This window comes from Diabrotica virgifera, chromosome 10 (assembly GCF_917563875.1).
Source record: "Diabrotica virgifera virgifera chromosome 10, PGI_DIABVI_V3a".
NCBI classification, from domain to species: domain Eukaryota; kingdom Metazoa; phylum Arthropoda; class Insecta; order Coleoptera; family Chrysomelidae; genus Diabrotica; species Diabrotica virgifera.
The window spans coordinates 96,109,153-96,131,912 of NC_065452.1; the positions used below are offsets into that span (position 1 = coordinate 96,109,153).

The 22,760-nt window shown below is 33.1% G+C and overlaps 1 protein-coding gene across 1 annotated transcript in view; it reads left to right on the forward strand.

Annotated features, from left to right (window-relative positions):
• The window catches only part of LOC114333473 (succinate--CoA ligase [GDP-forming] subunit beta, mitochondrial), an 80,603-nt gene extending 73,389 nt beyond the window's left edge, over window positions 1-7,214 (forward strand). The window contains exon 6 of the mRNA XM_050663293.1: window positions 1,187-7,214. Within this exon, the coding sequence (XP_050519250.1) occupies window positions 1,187-1,565 (379 nt within the window). The 3' untranslated portion in view covers window positions 1,566-7,214. The remainder of the gene's footprint in view (window positions 1-1,186) is intronic.
• The last annotated feature ends 15,546 nt before the right edge of the window (window positions 7,215-22,760 follow it).

Consider the following 22,760-nt stretch of genomic DNA (forward strand, 5'->3'; position numbering starts at 1 on the left):
TTTTGCAACTCTGGGAGAACAAGTATAAAGGGACATTAAGGAAAACAGTTGGCACCTTTATTCACTAAATTGGGTAATTTTAAAGGTATCTATTCTATTTTCCTGATGCATGAGTGTTGTAGGGTTGACTTCTTCAATAAAATGTTTCTCACACACAGCTACTTTGTCATTTGAGGCGTTCTTTGCAAAAACCCCAGTAGTCCTTTTTTTTTTCGAAAATGGACTTATGCCATCTATGGATTGAAGGACTAATTACCTACGTTCCTTGCGTAAGAAACTTCCATTAAAGTTACAGTAGTCCAAAATATAAGCGACAAAAGTATAGGCGATTCCGCATAAACTCCATATGTCAAGCGTAATTCCCTTTGTTAATGACTATTGGTGTTTTTGCGGGAAACTTTATCGCTTGGCTGTCAGTAGGTTTTTTTAGGTTAAAGTTCCTTCGAATAGTTGTGTTGTGTGATTTTATAAGTAAACACCATTTTTCGTTCATTTTTTATTTTGGTTTATTACTATAAATATCGTTTTTCCTATAAATTAATGAAAAATTCCTGCAAAAACCCCATATGTTAAATGAATAAATGTCCTTCATAAATAAACAAAAGGAAAAAATAATGTTATTTATATTGTAAACTGTGTGTAATCATCAAAATAATAAATCACTAATTTGAGAATTTCCGTAAACTTAATAGGGTTCAATTAAATAACTTTTTTTAAATATCTCCGATGTTGTAAAAAGTGACATATGGGGTTTTTGCAAAGAACGCCTCATTTGGTATTACTCTTGGGATTGCTCTTAACCATGTTTCCCTCCTGGCAGGATCTTTTGGTATGGAAAATGTAGACATAGGTTCCTCTCCTTTTTACAACTAACCTTGGTAGTTTGAAATACATTTTGGAATATTGCACTTTCTAGGCATCTGAAACATATACGTTGTATGTATTAGGTTAGATAAGAGCATATACAATTATACATAGTTAATGGTTATAGTTCTTTAAAAATAAAGATAACATCAAGACATCAAAATAGATTCTAAATAATACGAAAACTAGTTATAAACATAAACGCTGACATTTTGTCATTGTCACAACTCGAAATTCTCAACATTCATTACACACTTAGAACATTCCACAATAACTATAATCTTTAATTTACTCTCAATATATACCAAGTTTGTTTTTGTAGGTGTTTAGTAAATGGTGCTGGACTTGCAATGGCAACAATGGACATCATCAAATTACACGGTGGAGATCCAGCAAATTTTTTGGACGTAGGAGGTGGAGTGAAAGAAGATCAAGTAAAAGCCGCATTTAAAATAATCACATCTGATGTGAATGTTAAGGCAGTTTTAGTAAATGTATTTGGGGGCATTGTCAACTGCGCAACAATAGCCAATGGTATCGTGGGGGCCCTAAAAACTATGAATTTGAAAATTCCATTAATTGTTAGACTAGAGGGCACTAATGCAGTTGAGGCTAGGAAAATCATTAGTAGTTCCGGACTTGATATTATTACTGCTGAAGATTTGGATGACGCAGCTCAAAAAGCTATCCATAGCATTTAATATTATTGCCATAAAGAAATAGACTGAATTTTGTCTTTTTATATTGTTAGATTTATGTACTCTTTTTATATCTTTTGATAAGTTTTTCGTTTCAGTTATATAATTATTGTTTATTGTTTTCATAAAAATGGTTTATCAACTTTTAAAATATTTTATCACAAAGTTAAGGTTAAAACCGTCTACACACGCCCTGACAAAACCTCCTAACACGACAAAATTCCCCGACCATTTTTGTCGGGGTCAGATCTACACGTACGTTCTGACAAAACGTAAAATTATTACTTTCCTTAGAAATTTGAATGGCTCTGAATTTCACCGTACCAAAAGAACTATTTTAAAAGGAAAATCTTTCTTTATTACTGTTGAAATACATTAGAAAATTAAATAAACTTCATCATCATCATCAACATCATCATCATCTTGGTGCTACAGCCCTTTAGAGGCCCTCGACCTTCTCAAGCTTTCTACGCCATTCTGTTCTGTCCCTGGCTTGCATTTTCCAGTTGCCTACTCCGATCTTCTCGGCATCTTGTGTTACTTGTGTTACCCCGTCCATCCATCTCAACTTTGGTCTACCCTGTCTTCTTATTCCCACGGGTTGAGCTGTTAGAATCTTTTTTATCATGTTCAATTCAGGGGCCCGGGCTACATGTCCTGCCTACTGCAGGCGGTTTCGCCTAATTATAATGATAATATCTTTTCCACTAAATGTATGCTTTAGCCCGATCAGGGAACGCAAAATTTTACGAAAACCTCCAAAAAAATAAAGGAAGGATGAAAATTTGGGAATAGGTAGTTGAAATTGTCTATTATTATATAAGAAAAAGTTTACAATTCTACATCCCCTCCATTTTACAAAAATTGGAAAATACGGGGTGAAAAATTTTTTCTCGGGGGTGAAAAAATATACGTTCAAAATAAGTCCGGAATTGGATAAAATTACTAATTCTAAGTAACTTTTGTTCTATAGAATTTTTTACTAAGTCAGTACTTTTCGAGTTATTTGCGAGTGAATGTGTTCATTTTTAACAAAAAAAAAACATGTTTTTGGACGGTTTTTCGGAGATAACTCAAAAAGTAAGTATTTTAGCGAAAAAAATATTCCTAGTAAAAATATAGCTGATAAAAAATTGAAAAAAAATGGTGTATGCTTGACGTCTGCAGACCCAGAAGAAGCAGAGTTGCAGCTAATGAAATGTAGGTTCTTCTTCGTCAAATTCCAAATCGAATATTTCAATGTGAAATAACCAAAAAACGGAGCACTTTTCGGAGAAAATTAATTACAACTTTTTTACAGTGTTTAAAAAACAGTTTATTTTTGTTTTTTAAAAAAACTTCTAACATTAAAAGTAAGTGAGTTACGCTCAAAATATTGTTGGTACCTTTTATTTTTTGGCAAAAAAATGGCGAAAATCACCCCTTAATTAGCTTCTCAAATAAAATTAATCGTTACCGCTTTACAAGTTACTTTACTTATGTATTGTTTATATTATCTATAAGTTTCATTGGTACAAAGTGCTCAGTTTTGAAAAAAATTGGGTTTAAAATAAAACATTTTTTTTTATTTTGAAAAAAATCGTAACTGTTTATGGAATTAACTTAAAAACAATTAGGAATACCAAAATTCTCAAAGAGTAATAAAATGTACGTTTTGCTTTTCTGAATATCTTTGATTTTTTGTTTTCTTGTTAGACAAAAATAATTGGTTATGCTATGGCTGTTCAAAATTTACCTAAACTCGTAATTAGTTACTCGTTCAAGCCATTTTAACTACAGCTTTTTCAAAACGAAGCACTTTGAACCGATGATGAAACTTACAGATCATATAAATAATACATAGACAAAGTAACTTGTGAAGTGGTAATGTTAAAATTTATATGTGATGCTAATAAGGGGGTTATTTTCGCGATTTTTTTACCAAAAAATAAAAGGGACCAACAATATTTTGAGCGTAATTCACTTACTTTTAATATTACAAGTTTTTTTAAAACACAAAAATAAACCTTTTTTTAAACACTTTAAAAAAGTTAAAATGAATTTTCTCGTAAAAGTGCTCCGTTTTTGGGTTATTTCACATTGAAATATGTATTCGATTTGGAATTTAACGAAGAAGAACCTACTTTTCATTAGCTGCAACTCTGCTTCTACTGGGTTTACAGACCTCATGTATACACCATTTTTTCCAATTTTTTATAGGATATTTTTGCTAAGAATATTTTTTCGCTAAAATACTTACTTTTTGAGTTATCTCCGAAAAACCGTCCAAAAACATGTTATATTTTGTTAAACATGAACATATTCACTCGCAAATAACTCGAAAAGTATTGACTTAGTGAAAAACTCTATAGAAGAAAAGTTGTTTAGAATTAGTCATTTTATCCAATTCCGGTCTTATTTTGAATGTATTTTTTTCATCTTCGAGAGGGGGGTATTCCCCTCCATTTTACCAAAATGTAGAATTGTAAACTTTTTCTTATATAATAATAGACAGTTTCAACTACCTATTCCCAAATTTTCATCTTTCCTTTATTTTTTTTGGGGTCAGATAGTTCTTTGATCGGGCTACTTGTAGATATTCTGCAGATCAAAGTTATAACTACGCCTCCATATTCCGTTCTCACAGACTGCTCCGAATATCTTGCGTAGCACCTTTCTTTCAAAAATCGATAGAGCGGATTCATCTGTTTTAGTTAGCGTCCATGCCTCTGATCCATATGTGAGAACGGTGTCAATGTTCTATACAGCCTTATACGAGTTTTTTGAGACAGACCTTTGTTAGATAAGTACTTCGATAGACCATGATAACACCTGTTTGCAATTATTATTCGCCTTTTTATTTCCTCAGATGTGTTATTATTGGGGTTAACCGATGTCCCTAGATATATGAACTCTGACCGCTTCGAAGTTTTGGTCATTGATGATTAGATCTGCGTCAACATTTCCCCTCCTATCTAAATTAGCGTCTCGTACAACTTTTTCTAAGGCTACATTAAAAAGCTGACACGCCAGCGCCTCTCCCTGCCTTAATCCCCTATGAATTTCAAATGGGGTTGACGAGTCGTTTTGAATTTTTACTGCTGATAGCATCTTCGCCATTGTCACTTTTATCAAACATATGAGTTTTTTTGGAATTCCTAACTCATTCATAGCGTTGTAAAAAATTGCTCTTAAGACACTGTCATATGCCGCTTTAAAATCGACAAAGATATGGTACATATATATGTTAAACTCTTGCGCTTTTTCGAGGATCTGTCGTAGTGTAAAGATCTGGTTAATGGTTGAACGTCCACGCCTAAATTCTGCCTGATATTCTCCTAGAAACGTTTCGGTATAAGGCTTCAATCTCTCGTGTAAAATGTTTGACAATATCTTGTATGCTGTATTTAGGAGAGTTATTCCGCGGTAATTATTGCATTCCAGTTGGTTTCCCTTTTTGTGTAACGGGCATATTAAGCCTAAACTCCATTCTTCAGGCATTTGCTCCTCAGACCAAATTTTACAACCAATTTCTCGCATCACCTTGGTGATTTGCTCTCCACCGTGCTTAAATAACTCTGCTGCGATGCCATCGCTGCCTGGGGATTTGTGGTTCCTTAGTTTTTCTATAGATATTTTCACTTCTTTTACCGAGGGGGTAGAAATAAACTTATCACAATGTAATACGAATTCGGCACAAAAACTATAAAATAATATTTCTAATTAAGGTGCGTATCTACTTTTACAACGCTTTTACTATACTGCGAAATAGGACACGCTGCAAATCGTACGCAACTGATTAGCGCATTTTTTTGAATTGCAGGCTAGGTGCAATTTTTTATTCCGCATACCAATATATGTTTTAGTGTAAGCAAATTGGTTTTTGAAGTTATACTTCTTTAGGCAGGAGGGTGAATTTTTATTTTCCTGGGCACATGCGCACACCGACAGTATGGTATTAGTCGCTCAAACGTTATACGGGATCTGATTGGGTTTTAAAATCATCTGCCAATAATTATTCAATATGGAGATTATGTGTATATTAGTTTTTATTGTTGTGATGGCAGAGAAAAAGCAAGTTTATAATTGTAGTGACTTTTTAAATAGTTTTTAAAAGAGACATGTACGTAATAATTGTAAATGTTTCAGTATCCTAATAAAAAATTACATAGGTAGGTACCTACCTATTTGGAAAATTTTAAATGAACCTACCAAAATGGTATGTAATGCTTTGATTTACATAATTTGATTACCATCAAAATTTCTATCAATATTCACCTAATATATTGTTTTCTTACTCTATGTTTTGTTGTATTTTATTATTTCAATTGTGCAAAAATCAAAATAATTTGGTTAAATTCAGAACTGTCAAAAGTTTAAACCGTTTAGTTAGTCGATCTTCCCACATGACGCATGTGTCTCCGTGGGTAAATGTGTAAGATGAATGAATTTCAATACTAACTGCGCTAACATAAGCGGGTTCGAACCCCAATACAAACTTTAATTTTTTTTATACATTTTATGATTGTAAGTATATTTATTATATAATTTTTTTTTTTCAGAAAATACGTATTTAGTTAAAAAAATTTCCGACAATGTGTTTATGTTTGTTTTATTCGTTTATTTTTTTAATTTTTGGTATTGTTTTAATAAAAATTTTTGAAAAGTAGTAAGTATTAAAATCAGTTTAATATTTAAATAAAATGTAAATAAACTGTTTAAAGTATATTAATTTCGTTGAAATCATATAATTGAAGTGTAACTTCTTACGTGCGTACAAAGTACACACACATTCTTTTTTTTTATTTATAATTTTGAAACTTGTGCATTTGTATGTTAACGAATACGAAAAGAATGAGATAAACAAGGTATTACGAATATGGTAAATTTTAACATAACGTGTATAAGCCGTATTTTTAAATTTGTAACGTCATAATTGGAGTACAAAAAATGCAACATGTTAAAATATACAGCAGCAGGTAGTAAATTACTCTATTTTATAGACCTTAGCATAGTTAACACGTAATTTGTGTCCACCGCTTTACAAAAGCCACCCGTATAGATTATTATTTAACAATTATTCATCCGTGTTGTAGTCAGAGGTCAGACACGATCAATTTTATCAGGATATTGAAATAGACTGTCAGGATTACTTGATTTTGTGTGTCAGGATTTTTGTCGTGCGACAAGCCTACACACGCTCCAACAGTCAGACCCAACGTTGTCGGCCCCGACAGTCGGGCGATTTTGTCAGAACGTGTGTAGACGTTAGTTATACTCAATGATGGAAATATCCATCTTCTGCATATCTCCTACATCCTACATATTTAATATGTAAATCAACAGATTGACAATAAGCAATCATATTTAAAGATTAATTCCAATTTCACAATTTTTATAGATATCTTTATTTTAAATTTTTACATCTCAACAGATTGACAATAAGCAATCATATTTAAAGATTAATTCCAATTTCACAATTTTTATAGATATCTTCTGTATTGTTCAACAAATGACAATAATTTTTTTATTATTTACGCATTTACATTTAACATACAATCCGTAAGTACAACAAATGAAAGTAGATGTCTTATGTAATAAAACTGTATTTTATATTTTTTAAATAGATGCACAAAATTGTTAGATTTATTTTAAATAAAATATTGAAAAGTATTTGTTATTTAATTAAGACAAGATGTTTAATTTTAATTTATGTACCTTGCCTTATAGTGAACCATCTGTTTCGAATGACATCTAAATATTTATATTTAATATGCTCTACAGGCGTTGTAGGCCGAGGACTTTACAATTTTACATAATACTCATGAGAGTATATATTAATGTCTTATACCTTTTACATGTCTTTTACATAATACTCATGAGAGTATATGAGTCGTGTCATATCAAAATTAACAATCTCCAATTTTTATTAAAATTGAGATTTTCGTTCTCCCTTGCACTCTAGCTATTTCTTTATAGGATAAGTCGGAGTATTTTTGTCAAAGTAGACAAAATCCCTAACAAATTTATATAATAAAACTGGCATTTGCTGCAAAGTTAACAATCTCCTTGGGGTATTCACAGCATAGTTGACAATATCCAATTCAACCAATAAATATCAAGATATCCATCACGTGACTTAACCACACTTCATGTTGATAATGTTATTTAAGTATGCTTGTAAACATACAAATGGTGGTTGTTTCGTGAAAAACACAATTAGAAAATTTGGTTTATTACAAAAAATATTCAGTGTTGAGGAGTGGTATAACATATTTTTAATTATGGAACAATATCCTACTGAAACAAATCAAGAAAATTCCAGACAAAGACCTTCAAATTCGAAGAATTGGAAAAGTACTTTGAAGAAAGAATCAAGGTATGTAGTCTAAAATTTTGTTGTATATCTACACCAGAGGTTCTCAATCTGTGGTACATGTACCACTGGTGGTACATATCATTATTGGCGGTGGTACACAAAACACAGAAAAAATTAAAATAGTAGTACTTGTAAGTATTGATAATACAATTTAAAAATATAGGTGGTACCTAAAATAATAAAAATAACTGTAGGTGGTACATCACTCAAGAAGGTTGAGAACCGCTGATCTACACTATACAATATGTCGTTTAAGTTTAATTCCTAAATAATTTGTTTACTTTAAATAACAATAAATTATAATTTAAGTTGAATGTTAATCATTAATCCCCATCTTCACTCATAAACGAATATTTTAAATTATCTGGTGCATAGTCAACAATCTCCATATGCTATCACAACAAAATAAACAATATCCAACGGTTCATATCAAAGTCAGCAATATCCATTATATTAATGCGATTTTCTTTTATATTAATGAGACTACAAGTTATTTACTCTTTTTATTATAGTTATGAATGTAACAACTTTGTACCTGTAGAAATAAATGTTTTAAAATTTCAGATTTTTATGTCTAAATCGTTTTTATAAATTTGCTCAGATTGGTGTAGGTGGGAGATTGTTACTTTTGATATGATACGCCTCATATATTAGCGTGTCTACTTAAGTTGGAAACATATGGGAAACATTTTTATTATTAATTTTACGAAAAAAAGTTATTTCTCATAAAAAGTTCTGCATACTCTAGAACCTATGATTCAATTATCAGATACCAAATTTTATCAATATTATACGAGGTATGTCAAAAAATGTGAATTTCGTTCAATATTTCTCTCAATATCGAAAATTCTTATTATGAAAAGTTGTTCGTAATTAAAAACTAAGATCAAATATGCAATTACATGCTTCTAATTGAAAAAAATAGTTTCCAAATTTTTCTCAAATTTATGGATACTTAACTTCGTTTTTATTTATTACACATATGATAACTCTTTTATTATTACTTTTGCGAAAAAAAGGAATTCTTTATAAAATGCTCTGTATGTACTAAGACCCAAGATGCAACCATCAAATATCACATTTTATTAATTTTATACGAGGTATGTCAAAAAATGTGAATTTCACTCAAAAGTACCTTTATTTTTCACAAGGTTGAAAATTGTTATTACAAAAAGTTGTTTATAATTAAAAACTATGTTTCAGGTTGCAATTACATCCTTCTAATTGAAATATTGTGAAATATAAAGGTACTATACTCATGAGCGAAATTCATATTTTTTGACACACCTCGTATAAAATTAATAAAAGTTGATATGTAATGGTTGCACCTTAGATTTTAGACCATTCTGAGCTTTTTATAAAGAATAACTTCTTTTTTTAAAATGAATAATAAAAGAAAAGAGTTATCATATATTTGTAATAAATAAAAACGATGTGTATTCATAAAAAATTTGAGAAAAATTTGTAAAATATTTTTTTTTATTAAAAACACGTAATTACATATTTGATCTTGGTTTTTAATTCAAAACAACTTTTCTTAATAAGAATCTTCGATATTCAGATAAGTAAAGGTACTTTACCCTTGGACGAAATTCATTTTTTTTTTGACGACATATCCCGTATAATATTGATAACATTTGATATCTGATTATTGAATCTTAGGTTTTAGAGCATGCAAAACTTTTTATGAAGAATAACTTTTTTCGTAAAATTAATAATAATGAAGTTTCCCATATATTTCCAACTTAAGTAGACACGCTGTATATAATTTTATTTAATGTCTATGTAAAAATTCACTATGGTTCTCCACTGTATCCAATTTTCTATTTTTCGCTTTCACTTTGCAGTCTGTAATTTCCCTAGCTCCTATATCAGTCTTATTCTTTATAAAATGTGGTGTGTTCGTTGGAGAATTGAGTAACGTAACTACTGAAGGAAATGCACAAATTTATTGAGATGTTAATAGTTAGAGATACAAAACGATACTAAAATTAATGAATACAAACTACATATTTCTTAAAACCTTTCATAGTCCATGAACATTTCGCTGACACCGCGAAATTACAAGCGTTGGTGTTTATCATGTCACGTAGTCTAAATATTGAAATATAAACACACACAGTGGCGTGCTCGCCATAACACCTCCCTCCTGAAAACCGAAGCTGGGGTGTCCAAGAAGGCCCTCTTTGCACCTTCGAAGTTTTGGGCTTGTAGTGTAGAGCCTCTCTGGATATGCTCCGAACAGGGCAGGTAGGGCCACATGAAACAAAGAAACCAACCGGCAATAACTCATTCTATTTTTGTTGTTGTGAGAAGGCCGTAGATGAAGTGTACCACGAGGTAATCGAATTATATGTTGCAATTATTACTGATTAAATTCATTTATAATATGGAAAATGAAAGTTCATATCTACTACTTGCCGTGTTACACTTCAACTTCGTTTAGTTAATAACCTCATAAAATGGTTTTCCATTATTGAAATGAAATTTTCGAATAACCTCGTTATCTAACTTAATTTTTAGAGTTTTATTGGTTTCATTGACTTCCAGAACAACATATGGTCCTGTATTTAATATCGATTTTGGTGTATTTGGATTTCTTGGTCTTTTTAAGAGAATATTATCTCCAACTTTATACTTTACTTCCAAGTTACTCGTTCTTAAGTTATCAAAACGGTTCTTTTGCTTTTTCCTTTGATCGCATTGTTTTTCCCTTATATTTTCTAACTGATTATTATACGAAATTTCATCAAATTCCCTATCATTTTTATATGGAAATACTAAACTGTAGGGGGTAGTGGATGTTGAATGATGTTTACTAGAATTATATGAGAATATAGCGACTAAAAGTGCATCTTCTAAGTCGCACTGGTTATGTTCTAAAAGATAGCTTCGCAAAGTATCTGTTATGGTAGCATGGAAACGCTCAATTATACCGTTAGAGGCATGGTACTCAGACGAAGTAAGGTGCCATTCGATATTCAACGAATTAACAAAACTTTGTATCTTTTTATTATTAAATTCGCCCCCGTGATCTGACATAATCATCTTAGGAAGGCCAAAAAGCGAAAAATAATTTTTTAACTTACTAATTATCGTTTCTGGTTTTTTATCAGTTAAAATATACGCTTGCGCAAATTTTGTTAGATTATCTATAACGGTGAGCATTTTCTGTTTATCAAAAAAGAACAGGTCTACAGATAAAGCCTCAAATGGTTTCTCCGGAGAATGCCTTACATTTAAACCTTGAGTACGATTCCTACGATCAAATTTTGAGAGTTGACAAGTAGGGCATAAAGTAATAAATTCGGTTATTTCTCTATACATATTTTTCCATGTATAAAGTTGTCGAATTTTGTCTGCAGTTTCATTAATTCCTTTGTGATAATTACTCGGGTCGTTGTGATATTCGAAAATTATCCTTTGCCTATCTTCTACAGGCGGCATAGTAACGATATTTTTACAAATTACAAAGTTAACGTCTGGATAAAGGAAACTGAGCATTTTATAATAAATATTGCTTTCAAAATAAGGTATGCTATAAGTTTTATTTCGGACTAATACTAGTTTTTTCAAAGTATTAAAATTCTCAAGGCAATGGTGTGGCTTAATTTTAACTATATTAATCTCTCTACTACGATTTTCGTTATATAACTTTAAAATTTTTTCAAAATCCGAGTCACCAACTGTGGGAAAATTATCATTGATAATTTCGAAATGATTTATATTTCTGTCATTCTCATCGTATAGATATAAAATACTCTTATTGTTAACGTCTAAGATTTGCTCATTAGAGTAGGAAAAATTATTTAAAACTAAGTTAGTTTTAACATTCTCAAATTCGGTATATTCATTTTGTTTTTGATGCACATGGTTTAATCGAATTCTTGACAGAGCGTCTGCAACTCTGTTTGCTTTGCCCGAAATATGCTGAATATCAAAATTATATTCACTTAATTTCAGTCTCCATCGTGATAATTTAGAATTAGGATCTTTTAAATTTAAAAGCCATATAAGTGGTCTATGGTCTGTGACTAATCGAAATTTAACTCCAAATAGATATGGACGGAAGTAATTTGTAAAGTGTACAACAGACAATAATTCCTTTTCTGTAGTGGAATATTTCATTTCAGTTTCATTTAATGTTCTCGATGCAAAAGCGATAGGTCGATCCTCACCGTTATCGGACATCTGTGACAAAACCGCACCGACAGCGACATTCGATGCATCGGTCGTCAAAATAAATTCCTTAGAGAAATTAGGATAAACCAGAATTTTTTCCGAGGTCAAAAATTGTTTACATTTGTCAAAGCATTCCACTACTTCGGGTGTAACATGAAACTTTATATTTTTTTTCAACAAACCCGTTAGAGGTTTAGTTAAATCAGCAAAATTATTTACAAATTTCCTATAATAGCGAAATAAGCCGAGAAATGATTTACATTCAGTTTGATTTTGCGGGACTGGAAAATCTAAAATAGCTTGAATCTTTTTCGGGTCTGGTTTAATACCTTCCGGTGTCAATAAATGACCTAAGAAAGTTATTTCATCCGTTAAAAACTTACATTTATCAGGTTCGATCTTTAAATTATTTTTTTGTATTAATTCAAAAATTATTTCGATATTTTTAAGATGATCTTCGACTGTATTACTAAAAATTAAAATATCGTCCATATAAATGAAACATGTTTTGCCTATGTGCTCTCGAAATATGTCATTCATCACTCTAGCAAAGGTACTAGGAGCGTTTTTAAGCCCAAACGGCATTCTAGTAAATTCAAAGTGCCCGTTTTCTGTGGAAAAAGCTGTTTTTTCGATATCTTCGGGATTCATGGGAATTTGGTGAAAACCCGACGCCAGATCGATTGTAGAAAAAAATTTAGAGGTATTGAGAAGGTCGAAAATATCGCTAATATTCGGGATAGGAAATCTATCGTCAACCGTGATAAGATTTAATTTTCTAAAATCAATTACTATCCTCCATTTTTGAACATTATTTTCGTCAGGTTTTTTGGGGACAATAAAAAATGGCGAATTCCAAGGACTGACAGAATCGCGAATTATTCCCTGCTCTAATAATTTTGTTATTTGTTTATTGACCTCTTTTTTATGAACGTGAGGGTGCCGATAATTTCTAGTATAAATCGGACTGGCATTTTCAGGGTTAGTACGGATATTATGTTTTATTCGACTGCTAAAAGTTAGATGTTCGTTAGGTAACGAGAATATATTTTGGAACTTCACATGAATATCTTTTATCTTTGTTTGTAATCTTTCATCAAGATGGTCTAATTTTAGTTTACTTATAATAGTATCAATTTTTTCAGTTGAGTCGATAACATTACTTCGGACTTGATTTTCGTGTATATTATTTAGACTAAATATATTATGTTCCCGATCAGACGAAAACAATGGGATTTCCTCATGATTAGCAAATAAAGTATTCAAACCAAAGTCAATAACACATTTATTCTTTTCTAAAAAATCATAACCAAGTATTCCATCAAAAGGAGAATTTATGTCTACTATATAGAATTTTTCAACACTCGAAAATAATTTAAAGCTTACGCTCTTTGTAACTTGAATTGGTTCGTTACTAATACCAAATATTTTAAAATTTTCATGATTAAAGTGATAAGAATCTAAAATTTTACTTGGTTTCAATATTGATATAGCTGCCCCTGAATCAATTAATAACTTTAAATTTAAATTTTTAATATGCGCGTAAAGAAGCGGTTTATTTGCTACTTGGTAAATTGTAAAGTTGTCAGCGGAACTTGCTCTAAAAAATCCTGATCAACTTCGATTTCTATGTCTTTTTCGCTTTCTGAACTGTCGTTGTCGCAATAGGTATTATGAACAACATTGTGAGATTGTGGTTTACGATAACATTTTTCTGCTTTATGTCCATATTTATGGCAAAAAGTGCACTTTGGAATGGTTAATTTAATTGGTGGATTTGGATTTATCGATTGATTTGTTGAACCGGGCGCAGAAAATGTTTTTTGCGTACCTGCATTACTTGAAGAAATTGTATTGTCATTATTTATATTTAATTTATAAAAATTGTCATTTGTTTGTTTGAAATATTGTTGGTTTTCATAATCGTTTAAAATTTGCTTAATTTGAATCAACGAACTGGGATTTAAAGAACGAAGCATTTGACACAAAGGTTCTTTTATGCCCGTAATAGCGGTCAGAATTGCAGTCTTACTGTGAAAATTATTTAAACATTTTTTTTCAACATTGTTCAAACTTGAATCGTATTTGATAACTTTACTGATTCTTATCAATTGTTTTTCAATTCTATCAACGAAATTTACCGGTTTTTCATTAGAACGTTGCTTAAAATGGCATAACTCAAAATTTAGACACTGCAAATCCAAATTTTCACCAAACTGAGAAAGGAGAGCATTTTTTATCTCTTGCCATGTCGAAAATTCTTTCGAGCCAATGAAATCAAGAGCCTTTCCCTCTAACCTGCTTTTTACAATAAAAGGAAAAATTTGTAAATCCGCTGGGTCAAATTTTGCAAAAATGAAATCAACAGAATCTATAAAATAGTGTAATTTTGAAGAAGACCCATCAAAAACATTTATAAGCTTGATAGCTTTGTCACTATTAATATAATTATTAGAAGTGTTGGCGGAAATTATGGACGTATTTGCTGTTACGTCGTTAGTTGCCATTATATTAACAAAAAATAAGTTAAACAAATAAAAAAATAAAAAAAATGCAAATACTAGATATGATATCTTAAAAGTTTGAAAATAGCGAAACAGAGTAAATAAAAAAATGAAAACAAATACAAAATTAATATAATTCGACTAACCTCAAGTACTTCCGTGAGAACGTGGCCTTACACCGGAACGGGTTGAGAACGTTGCAGCGTCTCAGATCAGGTGGATTTACACTGGAACGGGAAGAGAACGGGTGGAGAACGTTGTACCTTATGGATCAAGTGGCTGTACACTGGAACTGGTCGAAATTCTAAACTGTATGTAGTTGCTTCTTCTGTGGAAATGCTTCACCGTTTCCAGGGTCGAGTGGCTTTTCACTGAAGCTGGTGGTTGAGAAGATTTCACGAAGTTACTAGTTGCGCCTCTCCAGAACTTCCGAATTGCTTTGTGGCTTTACACAACAAGTGGCCTTACACTTGGAATTCTTCAAGTTGCTTACGGGTTCCTTCAGTTTTCCTTCCTCGTGGCCTTACACTCGGAACTCAACTACTAAGTCACTAATTCTCCAATTTCCCAATTAACGATTAAAATCTATTAGAAAAAAAGGCTTTACTTTTTCTAATTGGAAATTTCTACTAACTGCGCCAGTCTTATTCTTTATAAAATATGGTGTGTTCGTTGGAGAATTGAGTAACGTAACTACTGAAGGAAATGCACAAATTTATTGAGATGTTAATAGTTAGAGATACAAAACGATACTAAAATTAATGAATACAAACTACATATTTCTTAAAACCTTTCATAGTCCATGAACATTTCGCTGACACCGCGAAATTACAAGCGTTGGTGTTTATCATGTCACGTAGTCTAAATATTGAAATATAAACACACACAGTGGCGTGCTCGCCATAACATATCTTCCTGAAACTTTTCGTGCCATCTTTTTCTTGGTTTAACTCTCCTCCTTGTCCCAACTAATCTTCTTAGTAGTGCTTTCTTTGGCATTTTTACCCTATCCATTTTCTCGACATGACCTACCCACCTGATTCTTTGTGCCTTTGTGTATCTTGTTTATTTGGTTCTTTGTAAAGCATCCATAATTCTTGATTGGTTCTTATTTGCCAACCGTCTTCCGTGTTTTCCCCCGAAATAGTTCTCAGTACCTTTCGTTCCAACCTCTCTATCATTTCTGTGGCTATTTGCCAAAACTTGATATGTCAAATAGAACAAGTTTTCAGTAGAGCGAAATTAAAAATATATAACCTCATGACAATTTGTTTTTATTTTTTACTCGCTCAAATTTTATTAGATTTTTATGAAATTTCGTATATAAATAAATAAAATGCTGCTTAAACTAATAGTGTACATTAATTTTGGAAATTCTATTGTGAAAAATGATTTTACTAACATCATGTTTTGGCAAATATCTTAGATGCCATATATAGACATATCATGTCAAAGTGAAGTATATAAAATACGTGAATATCATAATTACAAAATAAAAACTGAAGAAATTTATACTGAAATTAAAACTTGATATTTAATAAAGATGGTTACTTTTAATCAATTTATAAAATAATATAAAATTCAACAATTTATTGAATATCTAAATTTAAACTTCAGTATAAATCTCTTTGAAATGAGTAATAACAATTTGAAAAATTATTTTTATTGTTCACTGTTATCAATTTACATAAAAAAGCAATGTTTATCATTTAAAAATAAAACATTAAATTCCATCATTTACATTCTCACTAGTCTTGAGTCCGTGGTAAAATGGATGGTACACTGGATCAAGGTATTGCAGCAGGAAAAGCAAGTCTTCCTTTTTTTGATGTTTTATGGGTTTAGGTCCACTATAAACAGGTTCTAATGTAGGATCCATCTGCTGCCCTCTGCGTTTAATATTAAGGGTAGAAACGTCAAGACCTTTATGTGCATATTTAATGTCTGTAACACCCAACTCTTTACCAAAACGTAGAACTTTTATATCATGCAATTTCACATTTTCATTATCCACACCTTTATCACGCTTTACTGGAAAAGTTTTGAATGCGCTAGAAAATCTTTCCTCTGCATTTCGATAACCTGGAATTTCTTCTTACCGGGGACAGTTCTAACAAACTGGTACTAGTCATGAGGTATCCTTATTTCAATTTGTGACGATTTTTTGGCACGCTCAATTCTTGCATGGTCGGCATCACATTCCATTCTAGTATGACCCACTTCCAAGAACTTGTGTTGTATTTCATTTATGGTTGTTGATCTATAAACAAATAAAGACAGTGCTCCTGCAACAATGTTATTTTTGTTTTGTCCGGGACAAGAATCCGAATATAGAACAACTTTTTAAACTATATCAACTAAGCTGTCGAGGTATTTTAAAAGACAAGAAGCAACTTGATCTGATCCACGGTCTGACAACCCCTCATGCCACATAAAACATAAAGTGGTATTTTCAGTGCAATTTCTGATGGTGAGGTTATATGTCCAGAGCAATCTTTTATAGTAGACTACATTTTTTCTTAAATTGGGTGTTGGTAGGTTCTATTGTAAGTCAAATACTAAAACAACCATTTTACCGCTACTGTTTCTGGAGAACTCTATATCTGCTTTTTTTCACCATAGGCAATCTCTGCTAGCTGAGGGTGTTTATTTTTCTCTTCATCCACGGCTGCACGTATTTCTTCACTATTAGAGGATTTTTTCTTATTTTCTAGATAATCGCAAGTCTTATATGTATCGATACTAGGATTTTTAAATTTATATCCAGTTCTTTAAAAATCTTAGCATAAAATGAATATGATACAGGCATTGTTCTGTTTGATACATAAAGATCATACATAAGTTTAATATTTAGATTGGGAGCTAAATAGAGTCGACTTGTGTGTCTTCGAGAGTAGTGGCTCTCATATTTTGGAAAAGACTCTATGTGTTTTATAGCTTCAGCTTTTTCGTCTGGTCGAGCGTTATGTGGTTGGCGTTTTCCAGATCCATTAGGTTCTATAAAACCCGTGGGTGATAATTGTTTTTTTATCAAAATATCAATTTTTCCTCTTTTGATACCATGTAGATTCTGGAACATGTATTTGCAAACTTTCAACGTTTTGTCGTTATATGTGATATTATTTATAGGATAATACAATTTGTCTGTTTTTATTATTTCCTCGTTCTCCTTTATATTTTCTTTCTGTCTTCTTTGACTCAGTCTTCACTCTTTCAGAAATTACTTGGTCTTTGTCTTGCACTTTTTTAAGGAAATCATAAAACATTTCTTTTTGTTCATCTATGGAGAGTTTCTCGTGACATTTATTGCGACAGCAACTAGTAAGCGCTTGAAATACTTTTGCAGATTTTTGTATACATTTTCTTGTAATATGTTCTTCTCCTAACATCTTCTTTTCTTCATTTCTACTCTGTTATATTTCGGTTTTTTAGGTTGAACATTAGAGTTATTTATTTGGTCTTTGCCACCGTCACTTTTATTTGTAAAAGTATCATTACTTACTATGTCATCAGTATTATTACTGGAAGTAGCTGTTGTTTCACACTTTTTAAATGGCATTGCTTGATATTTACCTGGCCTCTCATTGTCACTTGTGTCAGATGAAGTGTCCGAAGGAATATAATCTTCATCTACATCTGAATTATCACTATTCAGATATGACACTAATTCTTCAGAATGGCCAGTGGATCCAGAAGTTGAACTTATTTCTTTAATTTCGGCATCAACTAAACACCTTTTCAATCCTCTTATATCACTTCCCACTGATTTTCTAAAGTCCTCACTTTCAGTGTGTAATACTGTTTCTTCGATATTTACTAAAACCGCCGAATCTTCATGTTGGCTAATAACCATATCAACTAACAGCTTTCCACGCGACATACTTTTACTAATAGTTTTCTTAAGACAACCAAAGAACCACCTTAATTTAGTAAAATGCACAACAATAAAATTAGGTTATGTTATCGTCAGCTGGTAACCAAAACTTGATATTTCTATAAAACATCCGTCCACATTTTAAATCTGATGGTGACAAAACTTGATATGTCGACTTATCAACTTTTGGCAAATATCAAAATGAGGTAATTTAATACATCATGTTTAGTCTTTAACTTATATCTTTAATAATATTGTCCTTAGACATATCAAGTTTTGGCAAATAAAAATATAACTTTAAACACATATTTTATCATATTTCTATTTGGTATTCTCCTATTAGTTTTTCTGCGTACACCTCGATTTTTCTCTCGAAATTTTTTAGATAAGTGACTATACTGTAACGAAAGAGTTTCGAATCGGCGCAATAAACAGTCCCCGGCTTGGGAGAATTCCAACCGTCGGAATAACAGTAGCCGTGACGTCACAGAAGCGACGGCGCTGTGAGCGAAGATCTCCAGAATATTCATTAGGCCGAGGGATATGTAGACATTTCGAGAACAGGACCTATTGGCTATTTAAGCGGAGCGCGCTGTTATTAGAGTTTAGTTTTAAGCTAAAGTTTGTAAAGTCTGTAAAAAATAAATTCGTCTGTACTGTTATATAAATAAAATCGTATATAAATACGAACCGCTTGTTTCTTTAAGTTATTACAGTAAATAACCGCTACAGAGGTGTCGGTGTTCGGTAAAAATACAGTAAACTTAGTGCGATATAAATAAGTGAATTCGGAAAGACTTTAAAAGACTTTTGGACTTTATTCGTCGGGAATAGTTAAAGTGCGTTGATTGTTCGGTATTCGGAAAGACTTAAGACATTTTGAAAAGTACGTGTGTGCCGACCAAAGATGTTGCTACAAGAACTGACCATAAAACAGCTCCGTGAACAATTAGAAGAGTACGAATTAGACAGCAGTGGGTGCAAGATAGTCCTACAAGCACGACTCAAGGATGTCCTCACGAAGAACGGAGATGACCCAGAGACGTTCCACTTCCAGTCAGCAGAACAAGTAATCTTATCGAAATTAAAAACTGTTTCTGAAACGATCGATGAAACTTCTAGAAAAAGCGACGAGAAATTCGAAAATGTTGCTAAGAAATTTGACGAGACTTCTCAAATAATTAAAGACGTTTCTCAAAAGATCGATGAAACGTCTAAGATAAATAATGAGAAATTCGACACCATTTCTCAAAAGATCGATGAAAATAGTAGAAAGAACAACGAGAAATTCGAAGAAGTTTCTAGAACATTCGATAAGATGCAGAAAAGTGTAGACGACAATAAAGAAATGTTAGAAGAGAAGATCAAACAACTAGAGACTATGGCAACCAATACGAAAGTCCTACCTTCAGTTAATGCAGTAGTTTTGGCCGTAGAAGAGAAGATCAAAGAATTAGAGAGCATGATAACCGATACAAAAGTGCAACCGTCAGTTCATGCATTAGCTTTAGATCCTGTAGTGAGAGATGAACTACCGAGAGACGAAATGTCGCATAATATGAGATTCAAATTACCACCATTCGATGGAAAGTCCTCTTGGTCCATATACCTTAGACAATTCGAAGCTATTGCGACCGCCAATCATTGGACCGAACAAGAAAAGGCTGTTTCATTGACTGCTGCTTTACGAGGTGATGCTGCAGATATCTTAAGGTCAATTCCTAAGGGTCAAGAAAAATGTTACCAGACCTTGTTCGCTCGTCTAGAAAAACGCTATGGAGATGCTCATCTACAACAAGTATACAAAGCACAACTGCGAAGTAGAAGTCAACGAGCAAGTGAGAATCTGCAAGAATTTGAAGCAGATGTTGCTCGTGTGGTGCGGTTGGCTTATCCGGAGGCGCCAGACAGTATTTTAGAAGAAATTGCCGTAGATACCTTCATCAATGGGTTGAAAGAGAGTGAACTACAGAAGGCCTTACGACTAGCAAGACCGAAAGTTTTAGATGAAGCACTTGCTATTGCATTGGAGCACGAAACGGCTAGTCAAATTTCACGAAGCCATAGAGTAAGAACCATTGAAGAAAGTGACGAACACAACGATGAACCTCTGGAGGAAATGATACGGAGAGTAGTTCGTACCGAGATGCCAAAGAGACGCGAGCCTAGATGTTGGAATTGCGGCGACGTAGGCCACATTCGTCGTAATTGCAAGAAGATCGTACAGCCGTCGGAAAACTAGAGCGGGTCGACACCAAGGGGCAACTGCCGACCTCGAGAACTAAAGCCCCCATAGTAACTGTCAACCTTACGTCCTCCGGTGCAATCCACAACTTATACATCGAAGGTCGTATCGATAATAGATGTAGATCGTTTTTGGTGGATACAGGTGCAACGAGAACTATCGCACGTCCAGACGTAGTACGAGGCCACCACATGTTATCACCTGCAACAGTAAAGCTTAGAACAGCGACTGGTGAGATAATTAATACATATGGCGAGGCTAATATGTCAATATCCATTAGCCAGACCACAGCTGAACATCAAGTATTAATTGCCGAGATCTCCGACGAGTTCATATTGGGGATGGACGTACTAAGAAAAGTGGGGGCAATATTGGATGTTCAAAATGGAGTTCTCAGGATCAATGGTGAAGAGTTGCCCTTTCACGACGACAAAGAAGATGCCATCCGCTTACTAACTACATGCGACGTAACCATACCCGGTAATAGTGAGAAAATTCTGATGACCATGCTTGATGGACACTACCGAGAGGGAAGTTTAAGGATGGTCGAAGATGTGGATAATGTCGAGCTCCTAACGGCGAAAACTTTGGTAAAAGTTCGAGATGTCATCCCTGTAAGAGTTATGAATTTAAGGGAAACTGCTATCAAGTTAAGTAGAGGAGCTTTGAAAGACAGTGTGTCCCCGTGGCTTCAATTTGCTCTATGAATACCAATGAGAAATCATCGAAGTCAAAGTATCCAAAAGACCTTGTCGAGATGATCATTGAAAGATGCCAAGATCTTGATCATAAACGTACGGAAAAAGTGAGGTCTATGCTGATAGAGTATCAAGATGTTTTTGCTATTGATAAGAAGGATAAAGGCAAAACAAGCATAGTAACGCATAAAATAAATACCGGAGACGCTCAGCCAATCAGACAACGGCCTAGACGACTTCCATTTGCGAAAAGAGATGAAGCCGAAGAGATTATCAAGGATATGGACAAACAAGGGGTAATTGAACCATCGAACAGTCCATGGACATCACCAGTAGTTCTGGTAAAGAAGAAAGATGGTTCGACGCGTTTTTGTATCGACTACCGCCAGCTCAATGCGGTAACAAAAAAAGATAGTTATCCTTTACCCCGAATAGACGATACATTGGATACTCTCTCCGGTTCTCGATGGTTTTCCACACTCGATTTAAAAAGTGGATATTGGCAAGTAGACATGGAGCCAGCCGATCGAGAGAAAACCGCATTTTCGATAGGATCAGGGCTTTGGCAGTTTACGGCTATGCCGTTTGGTTTATGTAATGCCCCTGCCACATTTGAAAGATTAATGGAGGCAGTTTTAAGAGGTCTAACATGGAAAACATGCCTGGTTTACTTAGATGATGTAATTGTGGTTGGAAGGTCATTTGATGAACACGCCAAGAATTTAATAGAAGTCTTTCAACGATTGAGGGCAGCGAACTTGAAGTTAAGTCCGAAGAAATGTCACATGTTTCGACGAGAAGTTAAGTACTTGGGACATATTGTATCGAGTAACGGTGTAACAGCTGATCCTGAAAAGATTGAAGCAATTAAAGATTGGCCAGTACCAAAAGATAAACATGAAATTAGAAGTTTCCTTGGCCTATGTACATATTACCGACGATTTGTCAAAGGATTTGCCAATACCTCCAAGACCCTTACAAAGTTGACGGAGGAGGGCAAAGAATATGTATGGAGTGAAGAGTGCCAAAAAGCTTTCGAACAACTACAAATGGCTCTGATCAGTGCACCGATATTAAGCTACCCGGGACAGGCAGGAAAATTTGTTTTGGATACCGATGCTAGCAACAGTGCCATAGGAGCTGTTCTCTCCCAAATCCAGGATGGACAGGAAAAAGTCATCGCTTGTTTCAGCAAAGTCCTGTCGAAACCAGAAAGAAACTATTGCGTTACCAGAAGAGAACTGCTGGGTGTAGTGAAGGCTTGAGAACATTTCCATAAATACTTGTATGGCAGAAAGTTCCTTCTTCGAACAGATCACGCTGCTCTAAAATGGCTC